The sequence below is a fragment of the Bos javanicus genome, chromosome 3 (genome assembly GCF_032452875.1).
Source record: "Bos javanicus breed banteng chromosome 3, ARS-OSU_banteng_1.0, whole genome shotgun sequence".
NCBI lineage: Eukaryota > Metazoa > Chordata > Mammalia > Artiodactyla > Bovidae > Bos > Bos javanicus.
This window is the reverse complement of record NC_083870.1, coordinates 12,846,043-12,868,668: the sequence shown is the minus strand read 5'-3', so window position 1 is coordinate 12,868,668 and position 22,626 is coordinate 12,846,043. Positions and strand designations below refer to the sequence as shown.

Below are 22,626 nucleotides of genomic sequence, written 5' to 3'. Positions count from 1 at the left end.
AAATAGCTTGTATGAAAGTTACAGCAAAATCTTCCTCTGGCAGAATGGAATCTACCTACCAGGTTCAGGAACATAACGTTTGTTTATGCCATTACTGAAAAATGGGGAGCTGTTTGCTAAGATGGGAGCCTGGAGCCTGGGTCACTCTGGTGACTCACATAGAAAATTCTTTCCTCTGTTGTACAGCAGAAACTAACCCAACATTGGAAAGCAATTATATTCCAATTTTAAAAAAAAGAAAAGAATCACGTATATAGATGACGTCCCCAGGATCATCCAGAGAAAGAACATATTAATATATAAGACAAGAGGATACATGCCGGACAAAATTCTGGAACACACCAATGCTTAGTTCATCTATAAGGTGAGGAGCTAGTAAAGGAGACTGAGAGGGAATGGCAGAGAGAGATGATCCAGGAGACAGTGAAATCATTGAAGACAAGGAAGGGATGGCTTCCAGAAGAATAAAAAGATAAACAACATAGACTGTTTCTGAGAGATCAAGTAAGGTGAGGATTGGAAAATGGCCATTGGATTTAAAGCCATGGAAGTCATTAGTGACCTTTGTAAGAATAATTTTGGTATAAAGTTCAGAAGAAACCAAGGCTTAATCTTAGTGGATAATAAGGAAATGGAGGCAACCTGTGCAACTGACTCTTCTTTTGGAAATTTAGTCATAAGAGAACAGTGGCTGGAGGGATGTGTACTTGGTTGCTCAGTCGTGTCCAGCTTATGGTCCCATGGACTGTAGCTTGCCAGGCTCTTCTGTACATAGAATTTCCCAGGCAAGAATGCTGGAATGGGTTGCCATTTCCTACTATAGAGGATCTTCCCTACCCAGGGACCAAACTCACCTCTTTTGTGTCTCTTGCATTAGCAGGTAGATTCTTTACCACCTGGGAAGCCCAACTGGAGGCATAAATGAGATCAAATGGGTTTTTTTCCCCCCTTAGACATGGGGGAGATATAGCATGTTAAACTCAATAGGAAGGATCCTATAGAGCAGGTGTTAAGGGACATAAGAGAGAAAGTTGTTCAAAATGTCTGAGAATGCAAGCAAGGATGGAATCTATTATAGAAATGAGATGGTGATTTTCACCTTTTATAGGAAGCAGTCTTCTATTCTGTACCTTAGGAAGAGGAAGGATAAGTTACTGGATGGATACAAAGACAAACAGGAGCCAAGGATGTGATTGTCTGGGAGGAAGTAAAGGTGCTAATGAACTGGGAGTTCTGTTGAGGTCTGAGGACAACAGTGATTAGAGGAGTTGAAGAAACAAGCAGAAGGATAGAAGGCTGTGGTCAGGTAAGTGGAGTAGTGTGTGTACGGGGGAGTGCATGAGAGTTGTGGAAAGGATGACAAGCCATGGTGTTGAGTGGGTCATCCATGTGGGGTTACAGTCATAGAAAGATGACAGAGTGTAGAGTGGAAGACTATGAGAGTGGTGTCAAGCTTGCACTGGAAGTGGGCATGACTAGGAGGCCACCCCATAATGGCCAGGTGGGAGAGAGTGCTACTGTTGAATGACAAGTAAAAGAGAATTCAGGAGAATGATGTTGAGAAGCCTTTTAGCAGGAGTTCAGGGTGAGGATCTGAGCTGCCCTGGGACAGTGGCAGGAGAGGCTAGAGCAAAATTTATGAGGCCGTGAAAGAATGAGTTGGTCTTTTTATTGATTGACAGATAGAGGAAAGCACAACTAAATCTCTTCTGAGACAAGCTGAACTTTATAATTTCTTTTAAACTTTTTTTTGCTCATCATTGTTGGCCAGGATGCAACTTGCATTTGAAAAGCCTTTATTCCTACATTAGGATACTTTGGGTCACAATGGCTGCAGTGTTGCTACCAGGAGAGGCAAAGCAAGCAAAACAAAGGCTCAAGTTCCTAAAAATGTAGAATATAGAACTCTCAGATGGAGGCTGTGTAGACAGCAGGCTAGCAATGATGTCCCACAGCAAGTGTCCCTGGGGTAACTCCAATCTCGGCTACTGGGAAAGGTGGGGGAGACGGTCAGTCTCTGGTTGTGCTGTAGTTGGGTCCACTTACCTCTGACACTGAGTGACACTGTGTAACTGCGCTGGACTCCCTGGCCATTGTTGGCCTCACAGAAGTAGTTCCCAGAATGCTCTGTCTTCAGAATGAGGTTGAAGGAAGCACCCCCTCCAGAGGCACTTGAGCTGCTCCCGAGGGTGACATCCTCATGATAAAACTGGTACAGGATCGGGGGAGAGCCTCTCTGGACCTCACAGTGAAGCTCTACCACGTCCCCTACCACAGCCTGGTCCCTGGGAGGCCTGAGTGTGAGAACAGGGCGAGATACTGGAACTGAAAGCAAAAACGAGTTAGTTGATATCAGTATCTTTTCCCATTTCCTCTATTTTTGTTTTCCAGAGGTTACCTCTGCTGATAATTTGGTGACACTTTCTAGATCTTTTCTACGTGTAAGAACACTCAGCCTTATCAACACAAATAAATGCATAAAAAACCCACATATATGCATGGGAGCACAAGACACGTACTGGTCTACAAGCTGATTTTCCCAATTAGCAAAATATCATGACCATCATTCTATGTTATTACTTAAGGATCTATCTCACTTGCTTAAAAAATAAATTTTATTGAGGTATAATTTACATGCATAAAAAGCAACTCTTTTAAATTTAAAATTTGATATTTTAGGGTAAATATTGCTTGGTTATTTTTAACAACCACAAAGCATCCCACAGTATGAATTTACTGTAACACACTTAAGCAATCCCCCTTTATGGAACTTTAGGTTGCTATCTTTTTCTAATTTTGAATAAGGCTCCATACACAATTCTGTATATATATCATTGTGCTTTGTCAATACATTTCTTAGGATAAATTCTTACAAGTGGGATTTCTGGAACTGTGATATAAGTATTCAAATAATGATATATAATGCTACATTGTTCTTCAAAAAGTTTCAACCAATTTGCACTTACATTCATGGTTTATAAGAGTCTCCTTCCCCCACTCTCTGATCAATTATAGTCACATAAACACACAGACTTATTTTCCTTATTATGTCTCTTTTCCTAATCTTAAACTTTACAGTTGTTTGTCTGAAGAATTTACTTATTCTATCCTATGGGAACCTTACACTTTACTGATTTTTTATGGACTACTAGTGAATTATAATCCATTAATTGATGAGTTGCAGTCTGTAAAAGTATTCAATTATTTGCAGAATGAAAACTTTTGAATCTGTCATTAATTTTTCTAAATTACCAAATGAATTTTTGTCCTCCATTATGAAATAGGAATAAAATTGGTTTTTTTATTTCCTCAATTCCCTCTGACTGATTTTTCTTTGTTACATGTATTTTTAACTGTTTTCAGTTCAGTTAAGTTCAGTCGCTCAGTTGTGTCCAATTCTTTGTGACCCTATGGACTGCAGCACACCAGGCTTCCCTGTCCATCACCGACTCCCGGAACTTGCTCAAACTCATGTCCACCAAATCACTGATGCCATCCAACCATCCCATTCCCTGTTGTCCCCTTCTCCTCCTGCCTTCAATCTTTCCCAGCATCAGGGTCTTTTCCAATGAAGTCAGTTCTTCATATCAGGTGGCCAAAGTACTAGAGTTTCAGCTTCAGCATCAGTCCTTCCAATGAATATTCAGGACTAATTTCCTTTAGTATGGACTGGTTGGATCTCCTTGCAGTCCAAGGGACTCTCAAGAGTTTTCTCCAACATCACAGTTCAAAAGCATCACTTCTTTGGTGCTCAGCTTTCAGTATGGTCAACTCTCACATTCATACACAACTACTGGAAAAAACAGCTTTGACTAGATGGACCTTTGTTGCCTTTTACTGTTTTAACATTTGTAATAGTTGCTTTCTATTCTGTAGCCATAACTCTTATATTGCCTAGCCTTTGTTTTTTGTCTTAATCAGTGATTTTCAACCCTATTTGTACAATATTTTCAACTGAGGATGTGTTAAAAAAAAAAAAAAAAGGATTATGAGTCCTCATCTGAAAGATTCTGAAGTAAACTGGTCTGGAGAGAGCTTAATAAAATATCTTTTTCAATATTCCTAGGTGACTCTTTTTTTATTTAATTTTTAATTGGAGGATAATCACTTTATAATATTGTGATGGTTCTTCCATACATCAACATCAGTCTAATATGGAGCCAAGGCTGAGACCTACTGATGTGAATAGATTCAGTATTCACTTTTCATATCACAGTTTCTTCATTTTGAGTCTTTTATATTAATTTTTATCTCTGCTAGGCTAGAATTTGTCATCAAATAATTTTTCAAGAGGGGTTAATGGGTACTAAGTTCTTTGAATCCTTGCACATTTGAAAATGTCTTTTTGATTTGATATCAGTTCAGTTCAGTTCAGTCACTCAGTCGTGTCCGACTTTTTGCCACCCCATGAACTGCAGCATGCCAGGCCTCCCTGTCCATCACCAAATCCCACAGTCCACCCAAACCCATGTCCATTGTGTCGGTGATGCCATCCAACCATCTCATCCTCTGTCATCCCCTTCTCCTCCTGCCCTCAATCTTTCCAGCATCGTGGTCTTTTCAAATGAGTCAGCTCTTCGCATCAGGTGGCCAAAGTATTGGAGTTTCAGCTTCAAAATCAGTCCTACCAATGAACACCCAAGACTGATCTCCTTTAAGATGGACTGATTGGATCTCCTTGCAGTCCAAGGGGCTCTCAAGAGTCTTCTCCAACACCACAGTTGAACCACTGTTTTGAACCACAGTTCAAAAGCATCATTTCTTCTGCATTCAGCTTTTTTATAGTCCAACTCTCACATCCATACATGACCACTGGAAAAACCATAGCCTTGAATAGACGGACCTTTGTTGACAAAATAATGTCTCTGCTTTTTAATATGCTGTCTAGGTTGGTCATAACTTTCCTTCCGAGGAGTAAGCATCTTTTAATTTCATGGCTGCAGTCACCATCTGCAGTGATTTTGGAGCCCAGAAAAATAAAGTCTCTCACTGTTTCCACTGTTTCTCCATCTATTTGCCATGAAGTGATGGGACCGGATGCCATGATCTTTGTTTTCTGAATGTTGAGGTTTGTTGTTGTTGTTGTTTTTAATTTAATTAATTTATTTATTTTACTTTACAATATTGTATTGGTTTTGCCATACATTGACTTGAATCTGCCATGAGTGTACATGTGTTCCCCATCCTGAACCCCCCTCCCACCTCTCTCCCCATCCCATCCCTCTGGGTCATCCCAGTGCACCAGCCCTGAGCACCCTATATCATGCATCAAACCTGGACTGGCGATTTATTTCACATATGATATTTTACATGTTTCAATGCCATTCTCCCATATCTTCCCACCCTTGCCCTGAGTTTTAAGCCAACTTTTTCACTTTCCTCTTTCACTTTCAAGAGGCTCTTTAGTTCTTCAGTTTCTGCCATAAGAGTGGTGTCATCTGTATATCTGAGGTTATTGATAAAACTCTCAATTCCCATTTCTCCTCTGAAACTGCCAGTTTGAACATTGCTTCTCTCTTTTAGTATTGACTTCTATGTAAAATCTAAGACAACTTAATATTTTTTCTTTCTGAGATGACTGGGTTGTGATTTTTTTGCCATGATCATACACACACACACACACACTCGTGCATGTGCACGTGGATATTTTTAGCCTTGAAAATCAATAACCTCATCAAGATATGTCTTTTAATCTACATACTCAAGTTTTCTTCAAGTCAAGAAATTTTTAAGTAAATCTTTGAGTTTTGTTTCTCTCTTTAGACACTTAATTATCGACACTTGTGGTCTTCATTATCTGATCTCCATATTTTAATTTCTTTTTCCTTTTTCTGTGTCTTTCTACCTTGGGTTCCATATTATTTTCTCATACCAACTCCATTCAGTTAACAGATTTCAGAAGTATGCATTTCCGTCAAATTTGGATTTTATTTCTAAAATAGCTTTATTGTTTTCTTTGGTTTCTCTCCTGACCTCTGATATATATATATATATACACACACATACATACTTGTTTTTCTTTTCTGTTATCTTATCATCTCTTCTTTAACCTCATTAATTTCCCCATTGTACTTTTCTCCCCCTGGAGTCCATAAGTCTTTATGGACATAAGTCTTTTCTTTAATTGTATTAAGAATATCCAGAAAACTTTTTTGTTCCCTAAAGCAATTCTTCTTCTTAAAGTTATTAGGAATTTTGTGCTTTTTCTCTCCCTTTTATAGTTTTAAATGCATCGAAGCAAAAATTCCCATATTAGACTTCTTTTGTTTATGGCTTATACTTCAATGAATAAAGTTATATTCAGGCTCTTGTATTTGCTTGAGAATGCTCTGTGTATGTGTGTGTGTTGATAGATTCAAAATGGGCATATCTTATCAGTTTATATTCCCACGAAATTTCCATGTCTTCTCTTTGGGGTATATTCCCTCAAAAAGAAAAAAAAACACACACACAAAACAAATTATTTTGTCAGAGAGTCTGCATGGCTCAGTGTGAAGCTGCTCAATTTGTGTGTTAATTTAAGGCTCATTTATTTCTGTTCAGTTGGTATAAGCAGATGCGAAGACCAGTATTCTCTCCCTAGTCTTTTCTTCCTCATCTCACCTGAAAGACTTTTTGTCCAAGGAATTACAAATGCTTACTGAAGACCTACTTTGTGCCAGACACCGAGTAGGTACAGGGATGCAGAGCAGACCAAAACTAAAAAGGTTCCATTTTCATGAAGCTTATACTCTGGTATTCAGAAAGATACACATGAAACAAGAAATAAAACGGTTTTAGATAACATTAAATTTGAGAAGAAAATAAAACATGGTCATGAGAAAGAGGATGTCTTTAGGACTTGGGACTTTCCTTGATAGCTCAGCTTCAGGCTTTAGAGTTTGAATCTCAGAGCATTTACATTTCATAAGTAATCTCTTTACTCAACAATTTATATAGAGGCAGTGTCTTCCTTTGGTCATGTTTTACTATGATCTGAAACAAGAACTGTCAAGGAGCAAGAGATCTTTCAGACTGATCACTTTCAAGATAGGACCATAGTAATAAGGACTCCAGATGGACTCATGGGTTCCTAACAGGAACCCACAGACCATAACAGGAACTTGCCTAATTTAAAGTCTGACCAGACCACACTTGTAGTTACCATCATATTCTGACTAATGCCTGTTTCTCAAACCCTAAAAGTGATTCCCCTAACTCCTCCCCACCACCTTGAAGGATGATGAGACTCTGTCAAAGTGATGCTCTCCTTTGCTTTTCCAGGTAAAAAAAAAAGGGACACCCACCTTATTTCTTCCAGAGAATCATGAATTCATTACCTTTGGGTTCTTATTCCAACTCAAATCACAGAATGCTGGGGCTTTAAGGAACACTAATTACTGTCTTACCTAACTTTCAAGAGAAAGTTAAACAGTAAGACAAAGAAAATTTTAAAATTTTGCCTAAATTTTGAACTAGCTATTTTCACAACTAGGGCTAGAATTCGGGTATTCTTATCCAAACTGATATCACACAACTCAAGCAAGATGTTTTACATGTACACTGCTCATTCTAGGAAACCTCAGAGGCCCTGCTGTGTATATCATTCCTAGAAAAACTATTTTCTTCAATGTAGTTCATTATATGTCATGCTGTCCCAATTGACCCTGCTCCCTCTGCTACCACTTGTTGAACTGGAGGTGGGCAGTTGGTTTAAGAAAATTTCATGTGTAGACTTGCCTGTGGCTTATGAGGTGTCTTAGAGCTAGGCGGCTTGGCTAATTAGACTTGTTAGAAGCACTGCTTTGGTAGCAAACCATACAGCATTGGCAGCTGGGGCAGACGTTAAAATACAGAGCAGGATATCCTATTGCAAAGTCTAAGACAGTCACTGATGAAATTTTCAGGAGGTTTGAGGCAAGATAAGTTCATAAGGTAGAGTCTTAAGAATAAGAGTGAAAGCACTTAGGAGCAATACGAAAAATAGGGCAGAAGGACAGAGAAAGGAAACAGATGGCAGGGCTAGGAGTAGATAATAATGAAAGGATCTAGCTCATCAAGCATCAATATAACCTGTTTTTGAGAAATAAGTTGAATTCTGAGAAATCTCTCAGTTCTTATTCCATGAATCTAGATATGTTGTCTTCCTTTTTTTTTATTCCCTGGATTTACTTAGCAAACCCTCACCCCCCAGAGACATCAAGGTCTTTTTATTTCTTATCTAAAATGATCTGATACATCTGACTCAAGATTTCTCTGTCTTTCTTTCTGCTTCTATGAAAAGAAAACTGAACTTTCACTCTCTTCTACACGAAGATTCCAAAAGTAAACGGAAGCAATTTTGATCCTAAAATGACACTTTTTCATGGTTCTATAGGCAACCATGAACTGTACACTGATAATTCGTATACATGTACAAATATATGTCATACTGCAACAAAACTGTTGAAAACATAATACAAAGAAATGACACTTGTGTTATTACTGAGTTAAGTCAAAATATCCCAGAAACCCCAGAAAAACCAGTGAGTTGGCTTCTAGGAGGCCATTTCTTCTCTTCCTTTCACTTTCAGCCCTCTTTAAACCTACTGTAAGAGTCTGAACTGGAGAAGGCAATGGCACCCCACTCCAGTACTCTTGCCTGGAAAATCCCATGGATGGAGGAGCCTGGTAGGCTGTAGTCCATGGGGTCGCTAAGAGTCGGACATGACTGAGCGACTTCACTTTCACTTTTCACTTTCATGCATTGGAGAAGGAAATGGCAACCCACTCCAGCCTGGAGAATCCCATGGATGGGGAAGCCTGGTGGGCTGCCATCTATGAGGTCACACAGAGTCAGACACCATTGAAGCGACTTAGCAGCAGCAGCAGCAGCAGCAAGAGTCTGAACTGCTGCAGAAGCTTTTGGAGAAAGTAAGCTCTTGCCCACTATATGTCCATATGCCTGAGCTTGTAGCTAAATTAATATGTAGGTATTAGTGGGGAGATATGAGATGCTTCTGTGCATCCAGTTAAGAGAAATTGGTTTGGAGACTGAACATGCAGGGCCTGAAAAAATAATTTGGGAACATAAAAGTGTTAGTCTCTCAGTCATGTCCAACTCTTTGTGATCCTATGGCCTGTAACCAGCCAGGCTCCTCTGTCCATGGAATTTTCCAGGCAAGAATACTGGAGTAGGTTGCCATTTCCTACTCCAGGGTATCTTCCTGACCCAGGGCTGAAAACTGGGTCTTCTGCACTGTAGGCATATTCTTTACCATCTGAGCCACCAGGGACTTTTGGGAAAATAAATTCATTTGGTAAAAGTGGGGGAAGGTGTTGAGCTATCTTAGGGGCCTAGTTGAGTGAGGGCTGAATGAGGACTGAAGCCCACAGACAGATGGTTCTTTGAGAAGGGAAATAAGATGACCATTAGGTTGATGGTGTAGGAAACAGGGAGATCCATGAAAATCTCTGAAAGGAGTTGGCATGACAAGGATCTGGGTCAGGGATGGGTCACTAGCAGGAATCCAGAACTTACCAATGACAGAGAGGTTAATGGTCTCACTGCTCTGAGGGCCAAAGCCATTGTCAGCTGTGCAGTAGTAGTTCCCAGAATGCTCTGCAGTCACAGAGAAGCTATAGGACCTTGTTCTCCATGAAGTAGCTTCTATCCTTGTGAGCAACACATCTTCATGAAAAAACTGGTACCAGATGGGCGAAGACCCTCTCTGAACTTCACACTGAAGTCTCACCTCATTTCCCACAAGAGTCCAGGTTCCAGGAGGGCTGAGGGTGAGGACAGGTTGAGACACGGGCACTGAGGGAGAGAAAAACTTAGTCGACAGTTGCTTCTGCCACTGCCTGGAACTGTTAATCAGTGACTAGTGAAATATCCAGTCTTATGTCCACCGGCCCTCAGGACAGCATGAATCACACTGCCCCCTAAAATTGGGCTTGGAGTTTGGCCACACATAGATGGCAAAAAAAAAAAAAAAAAAACCCCGAGATTCAAGTCTCAACAGAAACCATTTTAACTTCATACTGAGCTGACAGTCACTTTCATGGACTTTGGGACCTTAAGCCAAGCAAGCAGAGGTGAATTCTTGACTCAGAATGGATGCCCCTTGCCCTGCTTCCAGCCCCTCCCCTCTGTGTCCTCTCACACTGCTGCCTAAACAACTCTAAAAGTGCTTACTCAAGAAGGACATCTTTGGTATAACTATGATCCTGCTCCCTGTCTTTGTATCTTTTATGGTTGTGTATCTGTAAATGATCAGTGCTTGTGTGCTCAGTTGCTCAGTCATGTCCAACTCTTTGTGACCACATGGACTGCAGCCTACCAGGCTCCTCTGTCCGTGGAATATTTTCAAGCAAGAATACTGGAGAGGGTTACCATTTCCTACTCCAGACTATCTTTCCAACCCAGGAATCAAAACAGCATCTCCTGTATCTCTTGCTTGGGCAGGCAGATTCTTTACCACTGAACCATCTAGGAGTATCTGATAGGAAAGGGACAAGTGACAACTCAATGACCATGGGAACTGATTTTGTAGCTATGGGGAACAATGTAGTTAATGAAAATCAGAAATCTGTGGATTAGCAGGACAAGAGGACAGAAAAAGAGAAACACTGGGGCTCCTCGGAGTTGGGGTCCAGGAGAGAGCTGCTCTGCAGGAAGCTAGGGGTGTGATAACATCTGAGTTGCTCATAGTACAAGGCTCAAAAGCAACAGACAGCTGTCTCAAGAGAACCTGGGTATTGAGAATGACATAAGTTTGGTCAGAGGAAGAATCAGGGAAAACTTGAAGGTGGGAACACATTTTTGGAGGGGTCAAGGATATAGGCCAGCCTTCCCTTGTGGCTCGGCTGGTAAAGAATCTGCCTGCAATGTGGAAGACCTAGGTTTGATCCTTGGGTTGGGAAGATACCCGGGAGAAGGGAAAGGCTACCCACTCCAGTATTCTGGCCTGGAGAATTCCATGGACTTTATAGTCCATGGGGTCACAAAGAGTTGGACATGACTGAGTGACTTTTACTTTCACAAGGATAGAGGCCAGGGATGGGTCACTAACAGAACTAGGGCTTACCGGTGACAGAGAGGCGTATGGCCTCACTTCTCTGAGGGCCAAAGCCATTGTCAGCTGTGCAGTAGTAGTTCCCAGAATGCTCTGCGATCAGAGAGAAGCTATAGGATTCTGTTATCCATGAAATGGCTTCTCTCTTTTTGAGCAAATCATCTTCATGAAAAAACTGGTACCAGATGGGCAGAGAACCTCTCTGAACTTCACACTGAAGGCTCATCTTATCTCCCACAAAAGTCCTGGTCCCAGGAGAGCTGAAGGTGAGGACAGGTTTAGACACAGGGACTGAGGGAGAGGAAAAACCGTAGTCAGCAGTTGCTTCTGCCACTTTCTGAAGCTGTCAATCAGTGGCTAGTGAAATGTTCAGTCTCATGTCCACTGGCCATCAGGGCACCCCAGAGCCTTCCTGGCTTTTCTCCCCACCTCTCTTCTGTTCTCCTTGTTGGTCTTCTCCTTTCCCATTAGACCTGGCCCTTCTCCTTTCCTGTCTCCTCTTGTTAGGTCACCTCACTCCCATTTTCCAGAGGAATTGATGTTATTGAGGAAGAAGTCCCTTAGTTTGCTGCCACCAGACTCACCATTTACCTGCATCAGCCCCTTGCTTCTCCCCTGTCTGGTGACCTTGGACAAGCTGCCCCTCCACCAACTCAAGGAGGATCCTGCTCTTTCTTGACCCTGAGCTCACCTCCATGTGTCCCAGATATAAATTCTCTGCATCTATTCACTTCTTCCAAACACCACTTAGATGTGCTTAATCCTTTCCCCTTTAGTAAAACAACAAAACAAAACCCTATCTACATTTAATGTTCTCAATGTTTCTTTTCTGTGGAAAGACTCATAGAAGAAGCACTGTCTCTACTTTTTTCTCTCACTCTGATAATTTGCTCAATACAACCTTGTTTTTATCCCCACCAACATACTAAAGTTGATTTTTCATGTTTGTGATTATAATGATAATGATGATAATAATAGACACTTATGATATAATATGGGAGAAAGAAATGGCAACCCACTCCAGCACTCTTGCCTAGAAAATTCCATGGACAGAGGAGCCTGATAGGCTACAGTCCATGGGGCTGCAAAGAGTTGGACACAACTGAGCGACTTCACTCACTCACATGATATAATATAATGTTTTTAACTATGTGTATGGTGTGCATTTGTCATATATTATTTGTAAACATATGTAGACAAACACTAATTTAATCATCAAAACAATCCTGAGAAGCTATTATCACTGCCTTTATTTCACACATGAGGAAACTGAGGCCCACTGGGGTTAAGCTGCATAGCTAGTATGTGGTGAGGCAGCCATCAAACCCAGCTATCAAACCAGGTTCTCCCCTGTATTCTTCCACTTTCCTTTTCAGTGCTTTGTGGCTAAATTCAGGGGATGTGACTCAATTCCTATCTTTCATCATATATCAGCTGTGCCTTCTCTGACTTGGCCTCTACTGTCTTTTGCTTAAAACTCTCCCTCACTTGGTTTCACTTTGTTAAACACTCCTACAGTGTTGGTCTAGTCTATGTATTCTTAGATGTCAGTATAGTCTGACATACATACTACATGCAGTGATTACCTAGGAGGTGGATAAAGCAGCCATTCTATAGAACTTTGTGCATCTCTGAGAGCATCTGATGATGACATCCTGCCTCCAAATTCCTTGGGTCTGTGGATGTCAGGAGCACAGCTTCTCCGTCTCTTTCATTTGATGTCTCCTTCCAGGGTTCCCTGATCCTTTCCTTTAAAACTTTTGCATATTTATTGTGGGAGGGGCTGCATTCTGGCTTATCTCCAGCCTGGCTCAGCTTTTTTTTTTTCAAACAGAAGAGAAAACAGGTTGCTTCCAGGACCAGCCAGGACTAGACTCTACCATCAATACAAACCCAAATCACACTGCTCCCTAAAATTGGGCTTGGGCTTTGGCCACACATAGATGACACAAAACTGAGATTCAGAGATCAACTGAAACCTATATAACTTGATTTTGAGCTGACATTCACTGTTAGGGCCTTAAATCAGGCAAGCAGAGGTGAGTTCCTCTTGGCTCACAGTGGTTATCCCTTGATCTGCTGCCAGCCCTTCCCCATTTGGGCCCCTTTCACATTGCTACCTAACCAACTCTAAAAGAGCTTACTCAATGTGGTTATGTTGAATTAAACTTATCGTTTACTTATGGTAAACTTGTGGTTACCAGGGGGTAAAGGAGTGAGGGAGGGAATAAATTGGGAGATCGGGACTGACATATACATTACTGCTATATATAAAAGGGATAACTAATTAAAAACTACTGTAAAGCACAGGGAACTTAACTCAATATTATATAATGACCTATATTGGAAAAGAATCTAAAAATGAATGTGTATATATTTATGTATGACTGATCCACTTTGCTGTACACTTGAAACTAACATTACACTGTAATTCAACTACACTCTGATAAACATTTTCTTAAAAAGAGGGTCATATTTGAAGTAACTATGATCATGCTCCATGTCTTTACATCTTACTTGGTTTTGTACATTGTAAATGATCAGTATCTGATATGAAAAGGACAAGAGACAAATCTGTGTGCCTCAGGGAGAACTTATTTTGTGGCTACAGGGGACAGTGTAATGGATGAAAATCAGGAATCTGGGGGGTTCACAAGACAAGAGGACAAAAAGAGAGAAGCACTTGACTCCTCAGAGGTTGGGGTCCAGGAAAGACAGAGCTGCTGTGTAGGCAGCCAGGGGCACTGTGGCACACGGGCTGCTGAAGGGACCAGGCTCAAAAGCAGCAGATAGCTGTCTCAGTGAGCTGGGGTGTTGAGAAGGACAATGGTTTGGCCAGATGAAAAAGTAGGTGAAACTTGAAGGTGGGAACACATTTCTGGAGCAGTCAGGGATAGAGGCCAAGTATAGGTCTCTAACAGATCCTGGGCTTACTAATGATAGGGAGGCTTACTTACTCACAGCCTCACTTCTCTGAGGGCCAAGGCCATTGTCAGCTGTGCAGTAGTACTTTCCAAAGTGATTTTCAGTCAGAGACAATCTATGGGACATTTTTCTCTCTGAAGTAGATTTTGTCTTCATAAGCAACACATCTTCGTGAAAAAACTGGTACCAGATAGGCAGAGAACCTCTCTGAACTTCACACTGAAGGCTTATCTTATCTCTCACAAGAGTCCAGGTCCCAGGAGGTCTGAGAGTGAGGACAGGTTGAGACACAGGGACTGAGGAAGAGAAAAAACTTAGTTAACAGTTGCTCCTGACACTTCATGAAGCTGTCAATCAGTGGCTAATGAAATGTCCAGTCTCATGTCCACTGGCTTTCAGGGCAGCTCACCGTCTCCTGACTTTTCTCCCCAGCTCTTTCCTATTCTCCATGTTGGTCTTCTCCTTCTCCATCAGACCTGGCCCTTCTCCTCTCCTATCTCCCCTTGTTAGGTGACCTGACTCCAATTTTCCAGGGGAAATGATGTTCTTGGGGAAGAAATCCCTGATTTTGCTACCATGAGACTGACACATTTACCTTGCTCCTTCCCTCTGCCATATGACTTGGAAGATTTGTCCCCTCACCTGCCCAAGCCACTCTTAGTCTTCCTGTCAGTCCCTGCTCTCCTTTTTCCCTTTGCTGGGATTGGCCTCGGGCCTCTGCCCCTTTCTCTTTTCTGTCAGACATTCACATACTCTTCTAGAATCTTCTCCATTCCTACAATCTCCCTGTATCCAGCCTGACCCTCTCTATTTATAGGTGAGAAAACTGAGTCAGGAAGAGGTTAGGAGATCTGTCTGTGGTAACTCATCAGGATGTTTTCAGGGCCAGACAGGACCTAAGTCTGTCTCCTGACTCCTGTTCCAAAGTTAAATAACATCGACTCCTTAAAAGTGGAACTGGAGCTTGCCATCAATGAAGGGAACAGCACAGGGCTCTATCAAAGCTATTTTCCTATCACTACCACAACCACCTTAACAGTACTGAGGGTAAGATGGTGTTAGATACTGGTAAAGGAGGTAGGGTAGTTTGGGGTGGTGTAGTAACCATAGTTACATGGTTGGAGTAACTGATGTTACTACCTGTTGCTGTATCCTACATGGATTTGCACATTGGTTATTGAAAATAATTAACTGTTGATGGGAACAACAGATATCTCCATAACCCTGGGATAGAGGAATTATTTGAGAACTACTACGATTGATTGGAAACTCAAGCGTATGGGGATTCAATGGATAAAGAAAGAAAAGAGAAAAATGGTGAGTTCTACAGATGCTGGGGATCAAGAAAGGAGAGAGAGAGATGTTGCAGACATATTAAGGAGTATGATAGTATCTGAACTGGTTGAAGGATGAAGCCCACAAGATAGAGACACTTATTCAAAGCCAATGGGGATGGTGTTATGGAGTGAACTGTGTCCCTCTTTAATACATATATTGAAGTCACAACCTCCAATATGACTGTATTTGGAGATAGAGCCTTTAAGGAAATAAGGTTAAATGACTGAAGCTTCAGCTTCTTGGCAGCTGAAGATTGTAAATCTCTATACAGTGAGCAAAAACAAGACCTTGAGTTGACCATGGTTCAGATCATGAGCTCCTTATTGCAAAATTCAGGCTTAAATTGAAGAAAGTAGGGGAAACCACTAGGCCATTCAGGTATGACCTAAATCAAATCCCTCGTGGTTATACAGTGAAAGTGATGAATAGATCTGGTAGACAGAGTGCCTGAAGAATGATGGATGGAAGCTCACACCACTGTAGAGGAGGCAGTTACCAAAACCATCCCCAAGAAAAAGGACTGCAAGAAGGCAAAGTGGTTGTCTGAGGAGGGTTTACAAATAGTTGAGGAAAGAAGAGAAGCAAAAGGTAAGCAAGAAAGGGAAATATATACCCAACTGAATGCAGAGTTACAGAGAACAGCAAGGAGAGATACACAGAACACAGACACAGAAGTTGCTCAGTCATGTCCGACTCTTTGCGACCCCATGGATTGTAGCCGACCAGGCTCCTCGGTCCATGGGATTTTCCAGGAATGAATACTGGAGTGGGTTGCCATTTCCTTCTCCAGGAGAGATAAGCCCTTCTTAAATGAAAAGTGTAAAGAAATAGAGGAAAACAATAGAATGGGAAAGATTAGAGATCTCTTCAAGAAAGTTGGAGATGCCAAGGGAGCATGTCATGCAAGGATAGGCACAATAAAGGACAGAAACAGTATGGACCTAACAGAAGCAGAAAAGATTAAGAAGAGGTGGCAAGAATACACAGTTGAACTATACAAAAGAGGTCTTAATGACTGGGATAACCACAATGGTGTGGTCACTCACCTAAAGCCAGAAATCCTGGAGTGTGAAGTCAAGTGGGCCTTAGGAAGCAATACTATGAACAAAGCTATACTATGAACAAAGCTAGTGGAGATGATGGAATTCCAGCTGAGCTTTTTCAAATCCTAAAAGATGGTGCTGTCAAAGTGCTGCACTCAACATTTCAGCAAATTTAGAAAACAGCAGTGGCCACGGGACTGGAAAAGGTCAGTTTTCATTCCAATCTCAAAGAAGGGCAGTGCCAAAGAATGTTCCAGCTACCATACAGTTGTGCTCATTTCATGCACTTGCAAGGTTATGTTCAAAATCCTTCAATCTAGTCTTCAGCAATATGTGACCTGAGAACTTCCAGAGGTACAAGATGGATTTAGAAAAGGCAGAGGAATCAGAGATCAAATTGCCAACATTCATTAGATCATAGAGAAAGCAAGGGAATTCTAGTAAAACATCTGCTTCTGACTATGCTCAAGACTTTGACTGTGGATTACAACAAAATATGGAAAATTCTTAAAGAGATGGGAATACCAGACTTCACTGGTGGCCCAGTGGTTAAGAATCTGCCTTGCAATGCAGGGGATACAGATTTTATCCCTGGTCCAGGAAGAGTCCCACATGCCATGGAGCAACTAGCCCTGTTTGTCACAACTACTGAACCTGAGCACCTAGATCCATACTCCATAACAAAAGAAGCCACTGCAATGAGAAGCCTGCTCACTGCAACAAAGAATAGCCCTCACTTCAATGAAGAGTAGCCCCTACCACAACTAAAGAAAGTCCAGATGCAGCAACAGAGACCCAGTGCAGCTATAAGTAAATAAAACTTTTTTTGTTTTTTAAAGAAAGAGATGGAAATACCAGACCACCTTACCTGTCTCCTGAGGGACCTGTATGCAGGTCAAGAAGCAACAGTTAGAACCAGACATGGAACAATGGACTAGTTCAAAATTGGGGAAAGAGTACAAGACTGTATATTGTCACCCTGCTTATTTAACTTATATGCAGAGCACATCATGTGAAATGCAAGACTGGATGAATTACAAGCTGAAATCAAGATTGCCAGGAGAAGTATGAACAACCTCAGGTATGCAGATGACACCACTCTAATGGCAGAAAGTAAAGAGGAGCTAAAGAGCCTCTTGAGGAGGGTGAAAGAGGAGAGTGAAAAAGCTGGCTTGAAATTCAACATTCAATAAATGAAGATCATGGCATCTGGTCCCATCACTTCATGGCAAAAAGAAGGGGGAAAAAGTGGAAGCAGTGACAGATTTTCTTTTCTTGGGCTCCAAAATCACTGCAGATGGTAACTGCAGCCATAAAATTAAAACACGCTTATTCCTTGGAAGGAAAGCTATGACGAACCTAAAAGACAGCATATTAAACAGCAGAAATAGCACTTTACTGACAAAGGTCTGTATAGTTATCAGTGATATAGCTTTTCCAGTAGTCAGCCAGGTATGGATGTGAGAACTGAACCATAAAGAAGACTGAGTGCTGAAGAATTGATGCTTTCAAATTGTGGTGCTGGAGAAGACTCTTGAGAGTCTTTTGGACTGCAAGGAGATCAAACCAGTCAATCCTAAAGAAAATCAACCCTGAATATTCACTGGAAGGACTGATGATGAAGCTAAAGCTCCAATACTTTGGCCACCTGATGCAAAGAGCCAACTCATTGGAAAGGACCCTGATGCTAGGAAAGATTGAGGGCAAGAGGAGAAGGGGGTGGCAGGGGATGAGATGATTAGATAGCATCACTGACTATGGATATGAATTTGAACTAACTCTGGAAGATAGTGAAGCATAGGGGAACCTGGCATGCTGCAGTCCATGGTGTTGCAAAGAGTCAGACACAACTTAGAGACTGAACAACAAAGGTTAAGTGAGGTCATAAGAGAAGATTGACCCCCTAATCAGATAGGACTAGCGTCCTTACAGGAGAGGAAGATACCAGAGACCTCTCTCTCTTCAAGGACAGGGAAGAAAGGTTATGTGAGGACATGGAGAGAATGTGACCTACTACAAGAGAAAGAGGGCCCTCCTATCAAGAGACATGGTCCCAGATCATTCCAGCTCTAAAATTCTATTTGTTCAAGAACCATTTCATTTAAAAAGAAATTTTTAAATATGAAGATCCCACACATATGCCAGTCCTTGAATACTTTTTCTGTCCTCCATTTCTAGGAGTTTCCAAAAGCTCCCACAACCCATTCTACCCCTAAATCCCCCTGCTGTTAATCTAACTTCTGGTAGATTATTCATAGCAGTAAATTATTGGCAACAATCAACACCCACTCCCACTCAACCACCTCATGGTCTTTACAGAGTTTGAAAAGCTGTTCTGCAAATGATACTTGGCAGACACACCTTTCACACTGATGATCACTAAGTTGCTCTCAAGGGAAAAGCGACCGTTTCTGGCAATACAGTAATACTCTCCAGCATCGCTGCTTTGCACCACAGGGACCTTGAATTCTGTTTTTGAGGAAGTTTGAAGCTCTCTGTCCTTCCAAAGGCTGGGTTGTTTTTTGTACCAGGAGACTGTGATGGGCCTTGGAACTCCATTTACTGAGCAGATGAGAACCAGCTCCTGACCTTCAAACACGAACTCTGGGTGGGAGTGTATTCGGACGTCACGAACAATTTCTAAATGAATAAAAATGACATGTGGGATTCTTGGCATTGGGGTGTCACAGAATGAGACACAGAAGAAGAGTCACCGAATGGGAAGGGCTAAGTCTGCTGACCTGATGGGAAGTTGACCTGCAGTGGAATTGAGACTTCTTGGGAAGAGGGAGAAAGTGCTGGAGAGACAATGGTTTGAGAGAACTTCAATTCCTAATGAACTGGTGGAGCCAGTTCCTGAAATTGAGAGTGTTAGTTGCTCAGTCCTGTCCAACTGTTTGTGACCCCATGGACTAGAGTCCACCAGGCTCCTTTGTCTTGCCTGGAATTCCCCAGGCAAGAATACTGGAGTGGGTAGTCATTCCCTTCTCTAGGGGATCTTCCCAACCCAGGCATCAAACCCGGGTCTCCCACACTGCAGACAGATTCTTTACCATCTGAGCCACCAGGAAGCATTTATTCCACAAGGAATAAAATGCCCACCCTCTCCTTATGCCCTACCTGACAGAGCATGGGCCGGTCATCCTGGAAATTACACCCAGTGCCTAACATTGAAGTGGTCGGGATGGAAAGGACAGGAAGACTTGGCACTGGAGGTACTTGCTCTGCAGCTGTGACAACTTCGGTGCTTTGTTGGAAATCAATCATTGACATATACAGCAAGCTTGCCCTGGAGTAAGCACTTCTTAACACCTCTGCCTGTCAGTTAGATGGTCAGAGGAGGTGGACCTGTGACAGTCCTCCTAAAATAGGAAAATCTGGGATGAAAGTGTTCTACACTCCAGGTGGTTATGGTTTTACACTAGGATATTGGCTAAGGGCAATGCCTTTTTGAGTCATCTTGCAGGCTTGAAGAACAAGGGAAGATACCTGGGAACAGATAAGGAGTAGGATTTGGGGTCTGGGTTCCATCAGTAACATGAAGGGAGATCCTATGCTAGAAATCACTGTGTTGCAACTGTTGAGTAACATCCTCTACTTCCTCTCAATTGTCCAGACCAAATCATATACCTAAGAAAAAAATGTTGCCTATGATTAGAAAACAAAGATTAATAATATCTAGACAGTTTCAAGGACTTCCCTGGTGGCTCAAATGGTAAAGAATCTGCCTGAAATGTGAGAGACCCGGGTTTGATCCCTGGGTTGGGAAGATCCCCTGGAGAAGCGAATGACTACCCACTCCAGTATTCTTGCCTGGGGAATTCCATGAACAGAGGAGCCTGGTGGGCTCTAGTCCATGGGGTCGCAAAGAGTTGGACAGGACAGAGCAACTAACACTTTCAATTTCAGACAGTTTGGAAGAAACATGGAACCGTCTCTTTTGCTTGGGAATGGGAGCAAATTAATGGAGAATGCTAACCACTTTCACTATTTCCTCACTCAGGAGAGCATGCACCCCAGATCTGCATCCTTCCTAGTGCTCCTATGAGATATCAATAGGTCAAAATAAATCAGAAGAGGCATTTGACCACTGGTTGGCATTCATGCTTGAAGACCTATACAGTTTCAGAGACTTAGGAAAAAGCAATAGGGTTACAAAGTAAAAGTGAAAGTCACTCAGTCATGTCCGACTCTTTGCGACCCCATGGACTGTACAGTCCATGGACTTCTTCAGGCCAGAATACTGCAGCGGACAGCTTTTCCCTTCTCCAGGGGATCTTCCCAACCCAGGGATCGAAGCCAGGTCTTCCACATTGCAGGCAGATTCTTCACCATCTGATCCACAAGGGAAGCCCAGTGGGAACAACATCATCCCTAAATACATCTAGTTAGAAATATTTGTTCCCCAAGCTCTTGTCCTTTAGTTTTCTTATTCTTAAGTGCTCACCTCCAGGCATCTAGCATTCTAAGAATCTGTCCATCTGGCTAAGCAGAGTCCATCTAGCTCAGTCAAAGGGCTCTGTGGTTTATGCCTATAGTATATGTGTGTGTGCTCAGTCACTTCAGTTGTGTCCAGCTGTTTGTGACCCTATGGGCTGTAGCCCACCAGGCTCCTCTGTCCATGGAACTCTCCAGGCAAGAATACTGGAGTGGGTTGCCATGCCCTCCTCCAAGGGATCTTCCCCACCAGGGATCAAACCCGGGGCTCTTATGTCTCCTGCACTGGTAGGCGGGTTCTTTACCACTAGCACCACCTGGGAAGCCCATGCCTATAGGGCCACCAGGAAAAAAGACAAAAAAATGATGTCAAGGAAGCCTAACTTCAGAGGAAAAAGAACGAGTTGTGTCTCACAGTACTGAAAGAAAAACAAACTGTTGTGTCATTCTGCCCGGCCCTTCCCAGCCCCATTCTGGCAAATCTCAGAACCCACTACCACTCACCTTGTACCTGTATCTGTAATTCCTGGCTCTGTTTCTGGACAAGGGAATTCAATCTCCGTGCCTCACACCAGTAAGACCCTGAGTTTTCTCTACGTATGGGAGAGAACTGGAATTCTGGGGAGATTTTCCATTCTGACCACATGGATGTTTTGACGAAACGGAACAGGAGCTGGCTTTCTGGCCTCTGTAGAGAGAGCTGGGTCTCACAGGTCAAGGTCACTGTGTTCCCCTCAGTGGGTTGGGTGGAGCTGGCTTTCAGCACGGGACTTGGAAACAGCTCTAGAGAGAAGGATCACAATATTTCTCAGCAAAGTGAGGCTTGGAACTGCTTTGGAGAAAACCACAGTTCATCCTCCGCACCCGCAAGCAGAACATACAAAAGCAGGCAGAAAAGATGCCGCCTTTGATTACTAATATCCTTCAGCCCAAAGCACAACAGTACTTTCTCTATGCCTTGTAGGAATGCTCCCTGAGATTCAGTAGTATTTCAGACCGCCCTTTTTATCCTCTACAATCTCAGGAGTCCTCATTTTGACTAACCTATTTCACAAAATAAAGAACGCTTTACCTTGGACTACGATTTTAATTTTGTTTGAAGAAACCAAGTGAGTATCTTTAAATCCACTACAGTGATAGTCACCATTGTCCTTCATACTTGCTTGATAAATATGGAAGTCAGAAGTTTTGTCAAGGACTTGCAGGACTTTTCCATTCTTGTACAATGTCATGTTATTTAGTATTACGTTTGCCTTTGCTTGGCATCTCAGAACCACAGAGTCAGCTTCAAACACATCAGATGGAGCCTGCAGGATCAGGCTGGCTGTAGGAAACACAAGGGCGGTTGTTTGTTTCTTCTGATTGTTTCTCCCTTCTTTTTGCTATTATTCTAAAAGATTTTATAAGCCTGGGAACTAGGGAAAAGGATTCTTAAAGTAATCATCATTTCTTTTTCTGATTTTATCTATTTAATTAATTTACTTATTTTTGGCCATGCCACATGTCTTGTGGGATCTTAATTCCCCAACCAGGGATCAAATCCATGCTCCCTGAAATGAAAGCACAGAGTCCTAACCACTGGACCACCAGGGAAATCCCTTTTTTCCCCCTCGCTTTAAAAGGAACACATATGCTTGAGAAAATGCTTAAAACAGAAATGCAAATTAATCTTATCAACTCACCAGATTTTGGCATATATTTTTCTACTTCTTTTATCTCTGTGCATGTATATAAGAGTCTGTATGTATTTCTTTTTATGAAATTAAAGTATTTATCCACTTGATAATTTGCTTTTCACTTACTTTACTATGAATACTTTCCTATGTCATCAATATCATTCTTTAACC

The 22,626-nt window shown here is 42.0% G+C and overlaps 1 protein-coding gene across 5 annotated transcripts in view; it reads right to left on the bottom strand.

Annotated features, from left to right (window-relative positions):
- FCRL5 (Fc receptor like 5) overlaps positions 1-22,626 on the bottom strand; it is a 63,389-nt gene that overhangs the window by 21,280 nt on the left and 19,483 nt on the right. For 3 of the 5 annotated variants that reach the window (XM_061402636.1, XM_061402626.1, XM_061402630.1), the window contains exons 4-10: positions 21,852-22,103; positions 21,284-21,562; positions 18,704-18,982; positions 13,994-14,257; positions 11,049-11,327; positions 9,500-9,778; positions 2,047-2,325 (exon numbers count right to left, since the gene is read on the bottom strand). In XM_061402636.1, the coding sequence (XP_061258620.1) occupies positions 2,047-2,325; positions 9,500-9,778; positions 11,049-11,327; positions 13,994-14,257; positions 18,704-18,982; positions 21,284-21,562; positions 21,852-22,103 (1,911 nt within the window). The remainder of the gene's footprint in view (positions 1-2,046; positions 2,326-9,499; positions 9,779-11,048; positions 11,328-13,993; positions 14,258-18,703; positions 18,983-21,283; positions 21,563-21,851; positions 22,104-22,626) is intronic. The other 2 variants (XM_061402628.1, XM_061402632.1) reach the window with 2 other exon arrangements.